Source organism: Oncorhynchus gorbuscha, linkage group LG03, assembly GCF_021184085.1.
Source record: "Oncorhynchus gorbuscha isolate QuinsamMale2020 ecotype Even-year linkage group LG03, OgorEven_v1.0, whole genome shotgun sequence".
Taxonomy (NCBI): Eukaryota; Metazoa; Chordata; class Actinopteri; order Salmoniformes; family Salmonidae; genus Oncorhynchus; species Oncorhynchus gorbuscha.
In genome coordinates this window covers 2220172-2236246 of record NC_060175.1, presented here as the reverse complement: position 1 = coordinate 2236246, position 16075 = coordinate 2220172, and the positions used below count along the sequence as shown (strand labels likewise).

Here is a 16075-nt window from a genome sequence, read left to right as displayed (position 1 = left end):
TAGCATCTTCAACCTAGTACTAGTCTAGCACCTTCAACCTAGTACTAGTCTAGCATTTTCAACCTAGTACTAGTCTAGCATCTTCAACCTAGTACTAGTCTAGCACCTTCAACCTAGTACTAGTCTAGCACCTTCAACCTAGTACTAGTCTAGCACCTTCAACCTAGTACTAGTCTAGCACCTTCAACCTAGTACTAGTCTAGCATCTTCAACCTAGTACTAGTCTAGCATCTTCAACCTAGTACTAGTCTAGCATCTTCAACCTAGTACTAGTCTAGCATCTTCAACCTAGTACTAGTCTAGCATCTTCAACCTAGTACTAGTCTAGCATCTTCAACCTAGTACTAGTCTAGCATCTTCAACCTAGTACTAGTCTGGCATCTTCAACCTAGTACTAGTCTAGCATCTTCAACCTAGTACTATTCTAGCATCTTCAACCTAGTACTATTCTAGCATCTTCAACCTAGTACTAGTCTAGCATCTTCAACCTAGTACTAGTCTAGCATCTTCAACCTAGTACTAGTCTAGCATCTTCAACCTAGTACTAGTCTAGCATCTTCAACCTAGTACTAGTCTAGCATCTTCAACCTAGTACTAGTCTAGCATCTTCAACCTAGTACTAGTCTAGCATCTTCAACCTAGTACTAGTCTAGCATCTTCAACCTAGTACTAGTCTAGCATCTTCAACCTAGTACTAGTCTAGCATCTTCAACCTAGTACTAGTCTAGCATCTTCAACCTAGTACTAGTCTAGCATCTTCAACCTAGTACTAGTCTAGCATCTTCAACCTAGTACTAGTCTAGCATCTTCAACCTAGTACTAGTCTAGCATCTTCAACCTAGTACTAGTCTAGCATCTTCAACCTAGTACTAGTCTAGCATCTTCAACCTAGTACTAGTCTAGCATCTTCAACCTAGTACTAGTCTAGCACCTTCAACCTAGTACTAGTCTAGCACCTTCAACCTAGTACTAGTCTAGCACCTTCAACCTAGTACTAGTCTAGCACCTTCAACCTAGTACTAGTCTAGCACCTTCAACCTAGTACTAGTCTAGCACCTTCAACCTAGTACTAGTCTAGCACCTTCAACCTAGTACTAGTCTAGCACCTTCAACCTAGTACTAGTCTAGCACCTTCAACCTAGTACTAGTCTAGCATCTTCAACCTAGTACTAGTCTAGCATCTTCAACCTAGTACTAGTCTAGCATCTTCAACCTAGTACTAGTCTAGCATCTTCAACCTAGTACTAGTCTAGCATCTTCAACCTAGTACTAGTCTAGCATCTTCAACCTAGTACTAGTCTAGCATCTTCAACCTAGTACTCGTCTAGCATCTTCAACCTAGTACTCGTCTAGCATCTTCAACCTAGTACTCGTCTAGCATCTTCAACCTAGTACTCGTCTAGCATCTTCAACCTAGTACTCGTCTAGCATCTTCAACCTAGTACTCGTCTAGCATCTTCAACCTAGTACTCGTCTAGCATCTTCAACCTAGTACTCGTCTAGCATCTTCAACCTCTAGCATCTTCAACCTAGTACTCGTCTAGCATCTTCAACCTAGTACTCGTCTAGCATCTTCAACCTAGTACTCGTCTAGCATCTTCAACCTAGTACTCGCCTAGCATCTTCAACCTAGTATCTTCAACCTAGTACTAGCATCTTCAACCTAGTACTCGTCTAGCATCTTCAACCTAGTAGTCTAGCATCTTCAACCTAGTACTCGTCTAGCATCTTCAACCTAGTACTCGTCTAGCATCTTCAACCTAGTACTGCCTAGCATCTTCAACCTAGTACTCGCGTCTAGCATCTTCAACCTAGTACTCGTCTAGCATCTTCAACCTAGTACTCGTCTAGCATCTTCAACCTAGTACTCGTCTAGCATCTTCAACCTAGTACACGTCTAGCATCTTCAACCTAGTACTCGTCTAGCAACTTCAACCTAGTACTCGTCTAGCATCTTCAACCTAGACTAGTACTATTCTAGTCTAGCATCTTTAACCTAGACCAGTACTATTCTTGTCTAGCATCTTTAACCAAGACTAGTACTATTCTAGTCCAGCATCTTTAACCTAGACCACTACTATTCTAGTCCAGCATCTTTAACCTAGACTAGTACTATTCTAGTCTAGCATCTTCAACCAAGACCACTACTATTCTAGTCCAGCATCTTTAACCTAGACCACTACTATTCTAGTCTAGCATCTTCAACCAAGACCAGTACTATTCTAGTCTAGCATCTTCAACCAAGACCACTACTATTCTAGTCCAGCATCTTTAACCTAGACCACTACTATTCTTGTCTAGCATCTTTAACCTAGACCACTACTATTCTAGTCCAGCATCTTTAACCTAGACCACAACTATTCTAGTCCAGCATCTTTAACCTAGACCAGTACTATTATTGTCTAGCATCTTTAACCTAGACCAGTACTATTCTTGTCTAGCATCTTCAACCTAGACCAGTCAGTAAACTCATAATTTCCAGTATTTATCATATGACTGTGTGTTGCAGTTGCATAGAAAATCTTTCTCAAACCCGTCTTCGGGGACACCAACTGTTATTCCTAAACGAGCACACCTGATTCACCTTGTTATTCTCAAGCCCTTAACTACTGGAGTCAGGTGTGGTAGTTCAGGCCCTGAGGAGAGCTTTGATAAACCATTAACTTCAATTATCCACCTCTCTCTCTCTCTCTGTGGCCCCCATCTCTCTCTGTCCTCTGTCTGTCCCCCCCCTCTCTCTCTCTGTCCTCTGTCTGTCCCCCCTCTCTGTCCTCTGTCTGTCCCCCCTCTCTCTCTGTCTCTCTGTCTGTCCTCTCTGTCCCCCTCTGTCTCTGTCCTCTGTCTGTCCCCCTCTCTCTCTGTCTGTCCTCTGTCTGTCTCTGTCCCCCCTCTCTCTCTGTCTGTCTCTCTGCCCCCCACCCTCTCCTCTCTCTCTGTCCTCTGTCTGTCCCCCCTCTCTCTGTCCTCTATCTGTCCCCCTCTGTCCTCTGTCTGTCCCCCCTCTCTCTGTCCTCTGTCTGTCCCCCCTCTCTCTCTGTCCTCTGTCTGTCCCCCCTCTCTCTGTCCTCTGTCTGTCCCCGCTCTCTCTCTGTCCTCTCTGTCCCCCTCTCTCTCTGTCCTCTGTCTGTCCCCCTCTCTCTGTCCTCTGTCTGTCCCCCTCTCTCTGTCCCCCTCTCTGTCTGTCTGTCCTCTGTCTGTCCCCCCCCTCTCTCTCTGTCCTCTGTCTGTCCCCCTCTCTCTCTCTCTCTCTCTCTCTCTCTCTGTCCTCTGTCTGTCCCCCTCTCTGTCTGTTCTCTGTCCTCTGTCCCCCCCCCCTCTCTCTCTGTCCTCTGTCTGTCCCCCCTCTCTGTCTCTCTGTCCGTCCCCCCTCTCTGTCTCTCTGTCCTCTGTCTGTCCCCCCCTCTGTCCCCCCACCCTGTCTCTCTCTGTCTGTCCTCTGTCTGTCCCCTCTCTCTCTCTGTCTGTCCTCTGTCTGTCTCTCTCTCTCTCTGTCCTCTGTCCTCTCTCTGTCTGTACTGTCTGTCCCCCCTCTCTCTCTGTCTGTCCTCTCTGTCCCCCCCCACCCTCTCTCTCTGTCCTCTGTCCCCTCTCTCTGTCTGTCCTCTGTCTGTCCCCCCACCCTCTCTTTCTCTCTCTCTCTGTCCTCTGTCTGTCCCCCTCTCTCTGTCTCTGTCCTCTGTCTGTCCCCCTCTCTCTCTGTCCTCTCTCTGTCCTCTGTCTGTCCTCTCTCTGTCCTCTGTCTGTCCCCCTCTCTGTCTCTGTCTTCTGTCCCCCCCCTCTCTGTCTTCTGTCTGTCCCACCTCTCTGTCTCTGTCCTCTCTGTCCCCCCTCTCTCTCTCTCTCTGTCCTCTGTCTGTCCCCTCTCTCCCTCTCTGTCCTCTGTCTGTCCCCCTCTCTCTCTGTCCTCTCTCTGTCCCCCCGCTCTCTCTGTCTGTCCCCTCTCTCTCTCTGTCCTCTCTCTGTCCCCCCTCTCTGTCCTTTGTCTGTCCCCCCCTCTCTGTCCTCTCTCTGTCCCCCTCTCTCTGTCCTCTGTCTGTCTGTCCTCTGTCTGTACCCCCTCTCTCTCTGTCCTCTCTCTGTCCCCCTCTCTCTCTGTCCTCTCTGTCCCCCTCTCTCTCTATCCTCTGTCTGTCCCCCTCTCTCTCTGTCTGTCCCTCTCTCTCTCTGTCTGTCCTCTCTCTGTCCTCTGTCTGTCCCCCTCTCTCTGTCTCTGTCCTCTGTCTGTCCTCTCTCTGTCCTCTGTCTGTCCCCCCCCTCTCTCTCTCTGTCTCTGTCCTCTGTCTCTCTGTTCCCCTCTCTCTGTCCCCTCTCTCTCTGTCCTCTGTCTGTCTGTCCTCTCTCTGTCCCCCTCTCTCTCTGTCCTCTCTCTGTCCCCCTCTCTCTCTGTCCTCTCTGTCCCCCCTCTCTCTCTATCCTCTGTCTGTCCCCCTCTCTCTCTGTCTGTCCCCTCTCTCTCTCTGTCCCCCCTCTCTCTGTCTCTGTCCTCTGTCTGTCCTCTCTCTGTCCTCTGTCTGTCCCCCCCTCTCTCTCTGTCTCTGTCCTCTGTCTCTCTGTTCCCCCTCTCTCTGTCCTCTCTCTGTCCCCCCCACCCCCTCTCTGTCTCTCTGTCCTCTGTCTGTCCCCCCTCTCTCTCTGTCTGTACTGTCTGTCCCCCTCTCTCTCTGTCTGTCCTCTCTGTCCCCCCACCCTCTCTCTCTGTCCTCTGTCCCCCTCTCTGTCTGTCCTCTGTCTGTCCCCCCCCCTCTCTTTCTCTCTCTCTCTGTCCTCTGTCTGTCCCCCTCTCTCTGTCTCTGTCCTCTGTCTGTCCCCCCTCTCTCTCCCCTCTCTGTCCTCTGTCTGTCCTCTCTCTGTCCTCTGTCTGTCCCCCCTCTCTGTCTCTGTCTTCTGTCTGTCCCCCTCTCTGTCTTCTGTCTGTCCCACCTCTCTCTCTGTCCTCTCTGTCCCCCCTCTCTCTCTCTCTGTCCTCTGTCTGTCCCTCTCCCCTCTCTGTCCTCTGTCTGTCCCCCTCTCTCTCTGTCTCTCTCTGTCCCCCCGCTCTCTCTGTCTGTCCCTCTCTCTCTCTGTCCTCTCTCTGTCCCCCTCTCTGTCCTTTGTCTGTCCCCCCCCCTCTCTGTCCTCTCTCTGTCCCCTCTCTCTCTGTCCTCTGTCTGTCTGTCCTCTGTCTGTACCCCCTCTCTCTCTGTCCTCTCTCTGTCCCCCTCTCTCTCTGTCCTCTCTGTCCCCCTCTCTCTCTATCCTCTGTCTGTCCCCCCTCTCTCTGTCTGTCCCCTCTCTCTCTCTGTCTGTCCTCTCTCTGTCCTCTGTCTGTCCCCCTCTCTCTGTCTCTGTCCTCTGTCTGTCCTCTCTCTGTCCTCTGTCTGTCCCCCCTCTCTCTCTCTGTCTCTGTCCTCTGTCTCTCTGTTCCCCCTCTCTCTGTCCCCTCTCTCTCTGTCCTCTGTCTGTCTGTCCTCTCTCTGTCCCCCTCTCTCTCTGTCCTCTGTCTGTCCCCCTCTCTCTGTCTCTGTCCTCTGTCTGTCCCCCTCTCTCTGTCTCTGTCCTCTGTCTGTCCTCTCTCTGTCCTCTGTCTGTCCCCCTCTCTCTCTCTGTCTCTGTCCTCTGTCTCTCTGTTCCCCCTCTCTCTGTCCTCTCTCTGTCCCCCCCACCCCCCTCTCTGTCTCTCTGTCCTCTGTCTGTCCCCCTCTCTCTGTCTCTCTGTTCTCTGTCTGTCTCTCTGTCCTCTGTCTGTCCCCCTCTCTCTCTGTCCTCTGTCTGTCCCCCCTCTCTCTCTGTCCTCTGTCTGTCCCCCTCTCTCTCTGTCCTCTGTCTCTCTGTCCTCTCTCTGTCCCCCCCCCCCCTCTCTGTCCTCTGTCTGTCCCCAGGTGGATCAGGTGAACAAGGTGAAGAAAATGCGTCAGAGCATCCTGGAGGGGCTTAACTTCTCGCCACCTCCTCCCCCCACCCCCACGCCATGCCTTTCTACCCCCCAAGGGGGGCCTTCTACCCCCCACCCCACATGATGCCACTGCAGGGCAGGAGCAGGAGCATGGGCATGCCTCGTAAGAGACCAATCATTGATTCTACTTTCACAGATTGTAGTGTACAGTCATGGCCAAAAGTTTTGAGAATGACACAAATATTAATTTCCACAAAGTCTGCTGCCTCAGTATCTTTAGATATTTTTTGTCAGATGTTACTATGGAATAATGAAGTATAATTACAAACATTTCATAAGTGTCAAAGGCTTTTATTGACAATTACATGAAGTTGATGCAGAGTGTCAATATTTGCAGTGTTGACCCTTCTTTTTCAAGACCTCTGCAATCCACCCTGGCATGCTGTCAATTCACTTCTGGGCCACATCCTGACTGATGGGAGCCCATTCTTGCAGAATCAATGCTTGGAGTTTGTCAGAATTTGAGGGTTTTTGTTTGTCCACAAGTTCTCAATGGGATTAAGGTCTGGGGAGTTCCCTGACCATGGACCCCAAATATCGATGTTTTGTTCCCCGAGCCACTTAGTTATCACTTTTGCCTTATGGCAAGGTGCTCCATCATGCTGGAAAAGGCATTGTTCATCACCAAACTGTTCCTCAAAACTTTTGGCCACGACTGTACATAGAGAGCAGTATGTAGGGCTCTCCACAGTGGGGAGACCTGGCCAGTGTTGTGGTCGCCGTGGCCAGTGTTGTGGTCGCCGTGGCCAGTGTTGTGGCCGCCGTGGCCAGTGTTGTGGTCGCCGTGGCCAGTGTTGTGGTCGCCGTGGCCAGTGTTGTGGTCGCCGTGGCCAGTGTTGTGGTCGCCGTGGCCAGTGTTGTGGTCGCCGTGGCCAGTGTTGTGGTCGCCGTGGCCAGTGTTGTGGTCGCCGTGGCCAGTGTTGTGGTCGACCTGGCCAGTGTTGTGGTCGACCTGGCCAGTGTTGTGGTCGCCCTGGCCAGTGTTGTGGTCGCCGTGGCCAGTGTTGTGGTCGTCGTGGCCAGTGTTTAGTTGTGGTCGACCTGGCCAGTGTTTAGTTGTGGTCGACCTGGCCAGTGTTTAGTTGTGGTCGACCTGGCCAGTGTTTAGTTGTGGTCGACCTGGCCAGTGTTTAGTTGTGGTCGACCTGGCCAGTGTTTAGTTGTGGTCGACCTGGCCAGTGTTTAGTTGTGGTCGACCTGGCCAGTGTTTAGTTGTGGTCGACCTGGCCAGTGTTTAGTTGTGGTCGACCTGGCCAGTGTTTAGTTGTGGTCGACCTGGCCAGTGTTTAGTTGTGGTCGACCTGGCCAGTGTTTAGTTGTGGTCGACCTGGCCAGTGTTTAGTTGTGGTCGACCTGGCCAGTGTTTAGTTGTGGTCGACCTGGCCAGTGGCGTGGTCGACCTGGCCAGTGGCGTGGTCGACCTGGCCAGTGGCGTGGTCGACCTGGCCAGTGGCGTGGTCGACCTGGCCAGTGGCGTGGTCGACCTGGCCAGTGGCGTGGTCGACCTGGCCAGTGGCGTGGTCGACCTGGCCAGTGGCGTGGTCGACCTGGCCAGTGGCGTGGTCGACCTGGCCAGTGGCGTGGTCGACCTGGCCAGTGGCGTGGTCGACCTGGCCAGTGGCGTGGTCGACCTGGCCAGTGGCGTGGTCGACCTGGCCAGTGGCCAGTGTCGTGGTCGTCGTGGCCAGTGTCGTGGTCGTCGGGGCCAGTGTCGTGGTCGTGGGGGCCAGTGTCGTGGTCGTGGGGGCCAGTGTCGTGGTCGTGGGGGCCAGTGTCGTGGTCGTGGTGGCCAGTGTCGTGGTCGTGGTGGCCAGTGTCGTGGTCGTCGGGGCCAGTGTCGTGGTCGTCGGGGCCAGTGTCGTGGTCGTCGGGGCCAGTGTCGTGGTGGCCAGTGTCGTGGTCGTGGTGGCCAGTGTCGTGGTCGTGGTGGCCAGTGTCGTGGTGACCAGTGTCGTGGTCGTCGTGGCCGTCGTGGCCAGTGTCGTGGTGGCCAGTGTCGTGGTCGTCGTGGCCAGTGTCGTGGTGGCCAGTGTCGTGGTCGTGGTGGCCAGTGTCGTGGTCGTCGTGGTCGTGGTCGTGGTGGCCAGTGTCGTGGTCGTCGTGGCCAGTGTCGTGGTCGTGGTGGCCAGTGTCGTGGTCGTGGTGGCCAGTGTCGTGGTCGTGGTGGCCAGTGTCGTGGTCGTGGTGGCCAGTGTCGTGGTCGTGGTGGCCAGTGTCGTGGTCGTGGTGGCCAGTGTCGTGGTCGACCTGGCCAGTGTCGTGGTCGTGGTGGCCAGTGTCGTGGTCGACCTGGCCAGTGTCGTGGTCGTGGTGGCCAGTGTCGTGGTCGTGGTGGCCAGTGTCGTGGTCGTCGTGGCCAGTGTCGTGGTCGTGGTGGCCAGTGGCGTGGTCGACCTGGCCAGTGGCCAGTGGCGTGGTCGACCTGGCCAGTGGCCAGTGGCGTGGTCGACCTGGCCAGTGGCCAGTGGCGTGGTCGACCTGGCCAGTGGCCAGTGGCGTGGTCGACCTGGCCAGTGGCCAGTGGCGTGGTCGACCTGGCCAGTGGCCAGTGGCGTGGTCGACCTGGCCAGTGGCCAGTGGCGTGGTCGACCTGGCCAGTGGCCAGTGGCGTGGTCGACCTGGCCAGTGGCCAGTGGCGTGGTCGACCTGGCCAGTGGCCAGTGGCGTGGTCGACCTGGCCAGTGGCCAGTGGCGTGGTCGACCTGGCCAGTGGCCAGTGGCGTGGTCGACCTGGCCAGTGGCCAGTGGCGTGGTCGACCTGGCCAGTGGCCAGTGGCGTGGTCGACCTGGCCAGTGGCCAGTGGCGTGGTCGACCTGGCCAGTGGCCAGTGGCGTGGTCGTGGTGGCCAGTGGCCAGTGGCGTGGTCGTGGTGGCCAGTGGCCAGTGGCGTGGTCGTGGTGGCCAGTGGCGTGGTCGTGGTGGCCAGTGTCGTGGTCGTGGTGGCCAGTGTCGTGGTCGTGGTGGCCAGTGTCGTGGTCTTCGTGGCCAGTGTCGTGGTCGACCTGGCCAGTGGCGTGGTCGACGGGGCCAGTGGCGTGGTCGACCTGGCCAGTGGCGTGGTCGTGGGGGCCAGTGGCGTGGTCGTGGTGGCCAGTGCCGTGGCGTGGTGGCCAGTGTCGTGGTCGTGGTGGCCAGTGGCGTGGTCTGGCCAGTGGCCAGTGTCGTGGTCGTGGTGGCCAGTGTCGTGGTCGACCTGGTGGTGGCCAGTGGCGTGGTCGTGGGTGGCCAGTGGCGTGGTCGTGGTGGCCAGTGTCGTGGTCTGGCGGGGCCAGTGGCGTGGTCGTGGTGGCCAGTGTCGTGGTCGTGGTGGCCAGTGTCGTGGTCGTGGTGGCCAGTGTCGTGGTCTTCGTGGCCAGTGTCGTGGTCGTGGTGGCCAGTGTCGTGGTCGTCGTGGCCAGTGTCGTGGTCGTGGTGGCCAGTGTCGTGGTCGTGGTGGCCAGTGTCGTGGTCGTGGTGGCCAGTGTCGTGGTCGTGGGGGCCAGTGTCGTGGTCGTGGTGGCCAGTGTCGTGGTCGTGGTGGCCAGTGTCGTGGTCGTGGTGGCCAGTGTCGTGGTCGTGGTGGCCAGTGTCGTGGTCGTGGTGGCCAGTGTCGTGGTGGCCAGTGTCGTGGTCGTGGTGGCCAGTGTCGTGGTCGTGGTGGCCAGTGTCCTGGCCGTGGTGGCCAGTGTCGTGGTCGTGGTGGCCAGTGTCGTGGTCTTCGTGGCCAGTGTCGTGGTCGTGGTGGCCAGTGTCGTGGTCGTGGTGGCCAGTGTCGTGGCCAGTGTCGTGGCCAGTGTCGTGGTTGTGGTGGCCAGTGTCGTGGTCGTGGTGGCCAGTGTCGTGGTCGTGGTGGCCAGTGGCGTGGTCGTGGTGGCCAGTGTCGTGGTCGTGGTGGCCAGTGTCGTGGTCGTGGTGGCCAGTGTCGTGGTCGTGGTGGCCAGTGTCGTGGTCGTGGTGGCCAGTGTTTGTTTTGATGTAGTAGATACTATATAAATGTATAAATTATAGTGAAAAAAATATGAATGCAACATGTAAAGTGTTTCAGCTGAAATAAAAGATCCCAGAAATGGTCCATACTCTTGTTCACAACATTTTGATAGAAATGTGTTTTGATTTCCTTATATGAACTGTAACTCAGTAAAACCTTTAATATTTGTTTATATTTGTGTTCAGTATAAGTACAGGTTTTCTTCACCATGAAGACAGATCAGTATTATAGGCTCTTAACTTTCTTAGAGGTTTTATTTCACAACCTCCGTGTGTGTGTCCCTACTGTTGGTCCGTGGTCTGCAGGTCTACCAAGCATGTCCACCCAGGGCGGGAAGCTGGAGATAGCAGGCACGGTGGTGGGCCAGTGGGCTGGCATCAGACGGGGCCGAGGCAGAGGAGGCTTCCCTATCCAGGTGGTGTCTGTCGGGGGACCAAACAGAGGGTAAGAGGTCGTACAATAGGTTTTGGAGTGATTCTTATGTTGATGGTCTGTGGTGTGTAATGAGGAGCAACCAGACGCTGCTGGTCTGTGGTGTGTAATGAGGAGCAACCAGACGCTGCTGGTCTGTGGTGTGTAATGAGGAGCAACCAGACGCTGTTGGTCTGTGGTGTGTAATGAGGAGCAACCAGTCGCTGCTGGTCTGTGGGTGTAATGAGGAGCAACCAGACGCTGCTGGTCTGTGGTGTGTAATGAGGAGCAACCAGACGCTGCTGGTCTGTGGTGTGTAATGAGGAGCAACCAGACGCTGCTGGTCTGTGGTGTGTAATGAGGAGCAACCAGACGCTGCTGGTCTGTGGTGTGTAATGAGGAGCAACCAGACGCTGCTGGTCTGTGGTGTGTAATGAGGAGCAACCAGACGCTGTTGGTCTGTGGTGTGTAATGAGGAGCAACCAGACGCTGCTGGTCTGTGGTGTGTAATGAGGAGCAACCAGATGCTGCTGCTCTGTGGTGTTTAATGAGGAGCAACCAGATGCTGCTGCTCTGTGGTGTTTAATGAGGAGCAACCAGACGCTGCTGGTCTGTGGTGTGTAATGAGGTGCAACCAGACGCTGCTGGTCTGTGGTGTGTAATGAGGAGCAACCAGACGCTGCACTGGACACGTTAATGAAATGTCTTATTCCAGTTATTAATAAACATGAACCCATTAAGAAAATGACTGTAAAACCAGTTAAATCCCAGTGGGATTGATGAGGAATTTAAACATGGTGTGGTTGAGAAGGATGAGGAATTTAAACATGGTATGGTTGAGAAGGATGAGGAATTTAAACATGGTATGGTTGAGAAGGATGAGGAATTTAAACATGGTATGGTTGAGAAGGATGAGGAATTTAAACATGGTATGGTTGAGAAGGATGAGGAATTTAAACATGGTATGGTTGAGAAGGATGAGGAATTTAAACATGGTATGGTTGAGAAGGATGAGGAATTTAAACATGGTATGGTTGAGAAGGATGAGGAATTTAAACATGGTATGGTTGAGAAGGATGAGGAATTTAAACATGGTATGGTTGAGAAGGATGAGGAATTTAAACATGGTATGGTTGAGAAGGATGAGGAATTTAAACATGGTATGGTTGAGAAGGATGAGGAATTTAAACATGGTATGGTTGAGAAGGATGAGGAATTTAAACATGGTATGGTTGAGAAGGATGAGGAATTTAAACATGGTATGGTTGAGAAGGATGAGGAATTTAAACATGGTATGGTTGAGAAGGATGAGGAATTTAAACATGGTATGGTTGAGAAGGATGAGGAATTTAAACATGGTATGGTTGAGAAGGATGAGGAATTTAAACATGGTATGGTTGAGAAGGATGAGGAATTTAAACATGGTATGGTTGAGAGGAATTTAAAGGATGAGGAATTTAAACATGGTATGGTTGAGAAGGATGAGGAATTTAAACATGGTATGGTTGAGAAGGATGAGGAATTTAAACATGGTATGGTTGAGAAGGATGAGGAATTTAAACATGGTATGGTTGAGAAGGATGAGGAATTTAAACATGGTATGGTTGAGAAGGATGAGGAATTTAAACATGGTATGGTTGAGAAGGATGAGGAATTTAAACATGGTATGGTTGAGAAGGATGAGGAATTTAAACATGGTATGGTTGAGAAGGATGAGGAATTTAAACATGGTATGGTTGAGAAGGATGAGGAATTTAAACATGGTATGGTTGAGAAGGATGAGGAATTTAAACATGGTATGGTTGAGAAGGATGAGGAATTTAAACATGGTATGGTTGAGAAGGATGAGGAATTTAAACATGGTATGGTTGAGAAGGATGAGGAATTTAAACATGGTATGGTTGAGAAGGATGAGGAATTTAAACATGGTATGGTTGAGAAGGATGAGGAATTTAAACATGGTATGGTTGAGAAGGATGAGGAATTTAAACATGGTATGGTTGAGAAGGATGAGGAATTTAAACATGGTATGGTTGAGAAGGATGAGGAATTTAAACATGGTATGGTTGAGAAGGATGAGGAATTTAAACATGGTATGGTTGAGAAGGATGAGGAATTTAAACATGGTATGGTTGAGAAGGATGAGGAATTTAAACATGGTATGGTTGAGAAGGATGAGGAATTTAAACATGGTATGGTTGAGAAGGATGAGGAATTTAAACATGGTATGGTTGAGAAGGATGAGGAATTTAAACATGGTATGGTTGAGAAGGATGAGGAATTTAAACATGGTATGGTTGAGAAGGATGAGGAATTTAAACATGGTATGGTTGAGAAGGATGAGGAATTTAAACATGGTATGGTTGAGAAGGATGAGGAATTTAAACATGGTATGGTTGAGAAGGATGAGGAATTTAAACATGGTATGGTTGAGAAGGATGAGGAATTTAAACATGGTATGGTTGAGAAGGATGAGGAATTTAAACATGGTATGGTTGAGAAGGATGAGGAATTTAAACATGGTATGGTTGAGAAGGATGAGGAATTTAAACATGGTATGGTTGAGAAGGATGAGGAATTTAAACATGGTATGGTTGAGAAGGATGAGGAATTTAAACATGGTATGGTTGAGAAGGATGAGGAATTTAAACATGGTATGGTTGAGAAGGATGAGGAATTTAAACATGGTATGGTTGAGAAGGATGAGGAATTTAAACATGGTATGGTTGAGAAGGATGAGGAATTTAAACATGGTATGGTTGAGAAGGATGAGGAATTTAAACATGGTATGGTTGAGAAGGATGATGGTTGAGAAGGATGAGGAATTTAAACATGGTATGGTTGAGAAGGATGAGGAATTTAAACATGGTATGGTTGAGAAGGATGAGGAATTTAAACATGGTATGGTTGAGAAGGATGAGGAATTTAAACATGGTATGGTTGAGAAGGATGAGAAGGAGGAATTTAAACATGGTATGGTTGAGAAGGATGAGGAATTTAAACATGGTATGGTTGAGAAGGATGAGGAATTTAAACATGGTATGGTTGAGAAGGATGAGGAATTTAAACATGGTATGGTTGAGAAGGATGAGGAATTTAAACATGGTATGGTTGAGAAGGATGGAATTTAAACATGGTATGGTTGAGAAGGATGAGGAATTTAAACATGGTATGGTTGAGAAGGATGAGGAATTTAAACATGGTATGGTTGAGAAGGATGAGGAATTTAAACATGGTATGGTTGAGAAGGATGAGGAATTTAAACATGGTATGGTTGAGAAGGATGAGGAATTTAAACATGGTATGGTTGAGAAGGATGAGGAATTTAAACATGGTATGGTTGAGAAGGATGAGGAATTTAAACATGGTATGGTTGAGAAGGATGAGGAATTTAAACATGGTATGGTTGAGAAGGATGAGGAATTTAAACATGGTATGGTTGAGAAGGAGGAATTTAAACATGGTATGGTTGAGAAGGATGAGGAATTTAAACATGGTATGGTTGAGAAGGATGAGGAATTTAAACATGGTATGGTTGAGAAGGATGAGGAATTTAAACATGGTATGGTTGAGAAGGATGAGGAATTTAAACATGGTATGGTTGAGAAGGATGAGGAATTTAAACATGGTATGGTTGAGAAGGATGAGGAATTTAAACATGGTATGGTTGAGAAGGATTGAATTTAAACATGGTATGGTTGAGAAGGATGAGGAATTTAAACATGGTATGGTTGAGAAGGATGAGGAATTTAAACATGGTATGGTTGAGAAGGATGAGGAGTTTAAACATGGTATGGTTGAGAAGGATGAGGAATTTAAACATGGTATGGTTGAGAAGGATGAGGAATTTAAACATGGTATGGTTGAGAAGGATGAGGAATTTAAACATGGTGTGGTTGAGAAGGATGAGGAATTTAAACATGGTGTGGTTGAGAAGGATGAGGAATTTAAACATGGTGTGGTTGAGAAGGATGAGGAATTTAAACATGGTGTGGTTGAGAAGGATGAGGAATTTAAACATGGTATGGTTGAGAAGGATGAGGAATTTAAACATGGTATGGTTGAGAAGGATGAGGAATTTAAACATGGTGTGGTTGAGAAGGATGAGGAATTTAAACATGGTATGGTTGAGAAGGATGAGGAATTTAAACATGGTATGGTTGAGAAGGATGAGGAATTTAAACATGGTGTGGTTGAGAAGGATGAGGAATTTAAACATGGTAAACATGGTTGAGAAGGATGAGGAATTTAAAACATGGTTGAGAAGGATGAGGAATTTAAACATGGTATGGTTGAGAAGGATGAGGAATTTAAACATGGTATGGTTGAGAAGGATGAGGAATTTAAACATGGTATGGTTGAGAAGGATGAGGAATTTAAACATGGTATGGTTGAGAAGGATGAGGAATTTAAACATGGTATGGTTGAGAAGGATGAGGAATTTAAACATGGTATGGTTGAGAAGGATGAGGAATTTAAACATGGTATGGTTGAGAAGGATGAGGAATTTAAACATGGTATGGTTGAGAAGGATGAGGCCAAAGAAATGCAAATGAGTCTGGCAACCCAAACTATTGGCAAAAAAAAAAAAAAAGCTTTAGAGCACCTCAAATGAAATTTTGGGCAAAAAGGCAAACTCAGCTCCTTCATTCATTGAATCAGATGGCTCATTCATCACAAAACCCAACTGATATTGCCAACTACTTTAATATTTTTTTTTCATTGGCAAGATTATCAAACTTAGACATACCAGCAACAAACGCTGACACTACATATCCAAGTACACACTTCCAGTCAAACGTTTGGACATGCCTACACATTCAAGGGTTTTTCACACCTACTCATACCAGCAACAAACGCTGACACTACACATCCAACTCATTCAAGGGTTTTTCTTTATTTTTACTATTTTCTACATTGTCAAATAACAGTGAAGGCATCAAAACGATGAAATAACAGATATGGAATCATGTAGTAACCAAAAAAGAAGTGTTAAACAAATCATAATGTATTTTATATTTGAAGTAGCCTTTGACGATATTGCCATGTCTTCAATTTATGACGAGAAAGTGTCTCCCTCAGGCCTGGAGGGAAGCAAAACGTATTTTTGTTGTGGTCAGATTTGCCAAATGGAAGGCTTTGGGAGAGCTTTGTAAGCGTTTCTGTGTAAAGCTGGTCGAGAGTTGTTTTTTTCCCCCTCTTGTTGCAGATTTAACATGCTGGTAGAAATGAGGTTAAACTGATTTGAGTTTCCCAGCATTTAAAATCAATGCAACAGACACTACATTGTAATATTGTTGTATGGAGGTATTGTACATTATGTGGTGATTTATTTTTTGTTTTACATCTAATATAAAGGTCTTAATGTGTTTGGACTCCAGGATCCATAATAAACCCCAGGAAGAGTAGCTGCTGCCTTGGCAGGAACTAATGGGGATCCATAATAAACCCCAGGAAGAGTAGCTGCTGCCTTGGCAGGAACTAATGGGGATCCATAATAAACTCCAGGAAGAGTAGCTGCTGCCTTGGCAGGAACTAATGGGGATCCATGATAAACCCAGGAAGAGTAGCTGCTGCCTTGGCAGGAACTAATGGGGACCCATAATAAATCCCAGGAAGAGTAGCTGCTGCCTTGGCAGGAACTAATGGGGATCCATAATAAACCCCAGGAAGAGTAGCTGCTGCCTTGGCAGGAACTAATGGGGATCCATAATAAACCCCAGGAAGAGTAAGGAACTAATGGGATCCATAATAAACCCCAGGA

At 49.4% G+C, this 16075-nt stretch overlaps 1 protein-coding gene across 3 annotated transcripts in view; it reads left to right on the top strand.

The window, feature by feature from the left end:
• Window positions 1-10344, top strand: part of LOC124024202 (constitutive coactivator of PPAR-gamma-like protein 1) — a 65533-nt gene extending 55189 nt beyond the window's left edge. Inside the window, exons 14-15 of one of the 3 annotated variants that reach the window (XM_046338214.1) lie at window positions 5859-6035; window positions 10206-10344. In XM_046338214.1, the coding sequence (XP_046194170.1) occupies window positions 5859-5996 (138 nt within the window). In that variant the 3' untranslated portion in view covers window positions 5997-6035; window positions 10206-10344. Of the gene's footprint in view, window positions 1-5858; window positions 6036-10187 lie in introns of all 3 variants that reach the window. The other 2 variants (XM_046338210.1, XM_046338204.1) reach the window with 2 other exon arrangements.
• Window positions 10345-16075: the final 5731 nt, after the last annotated feature.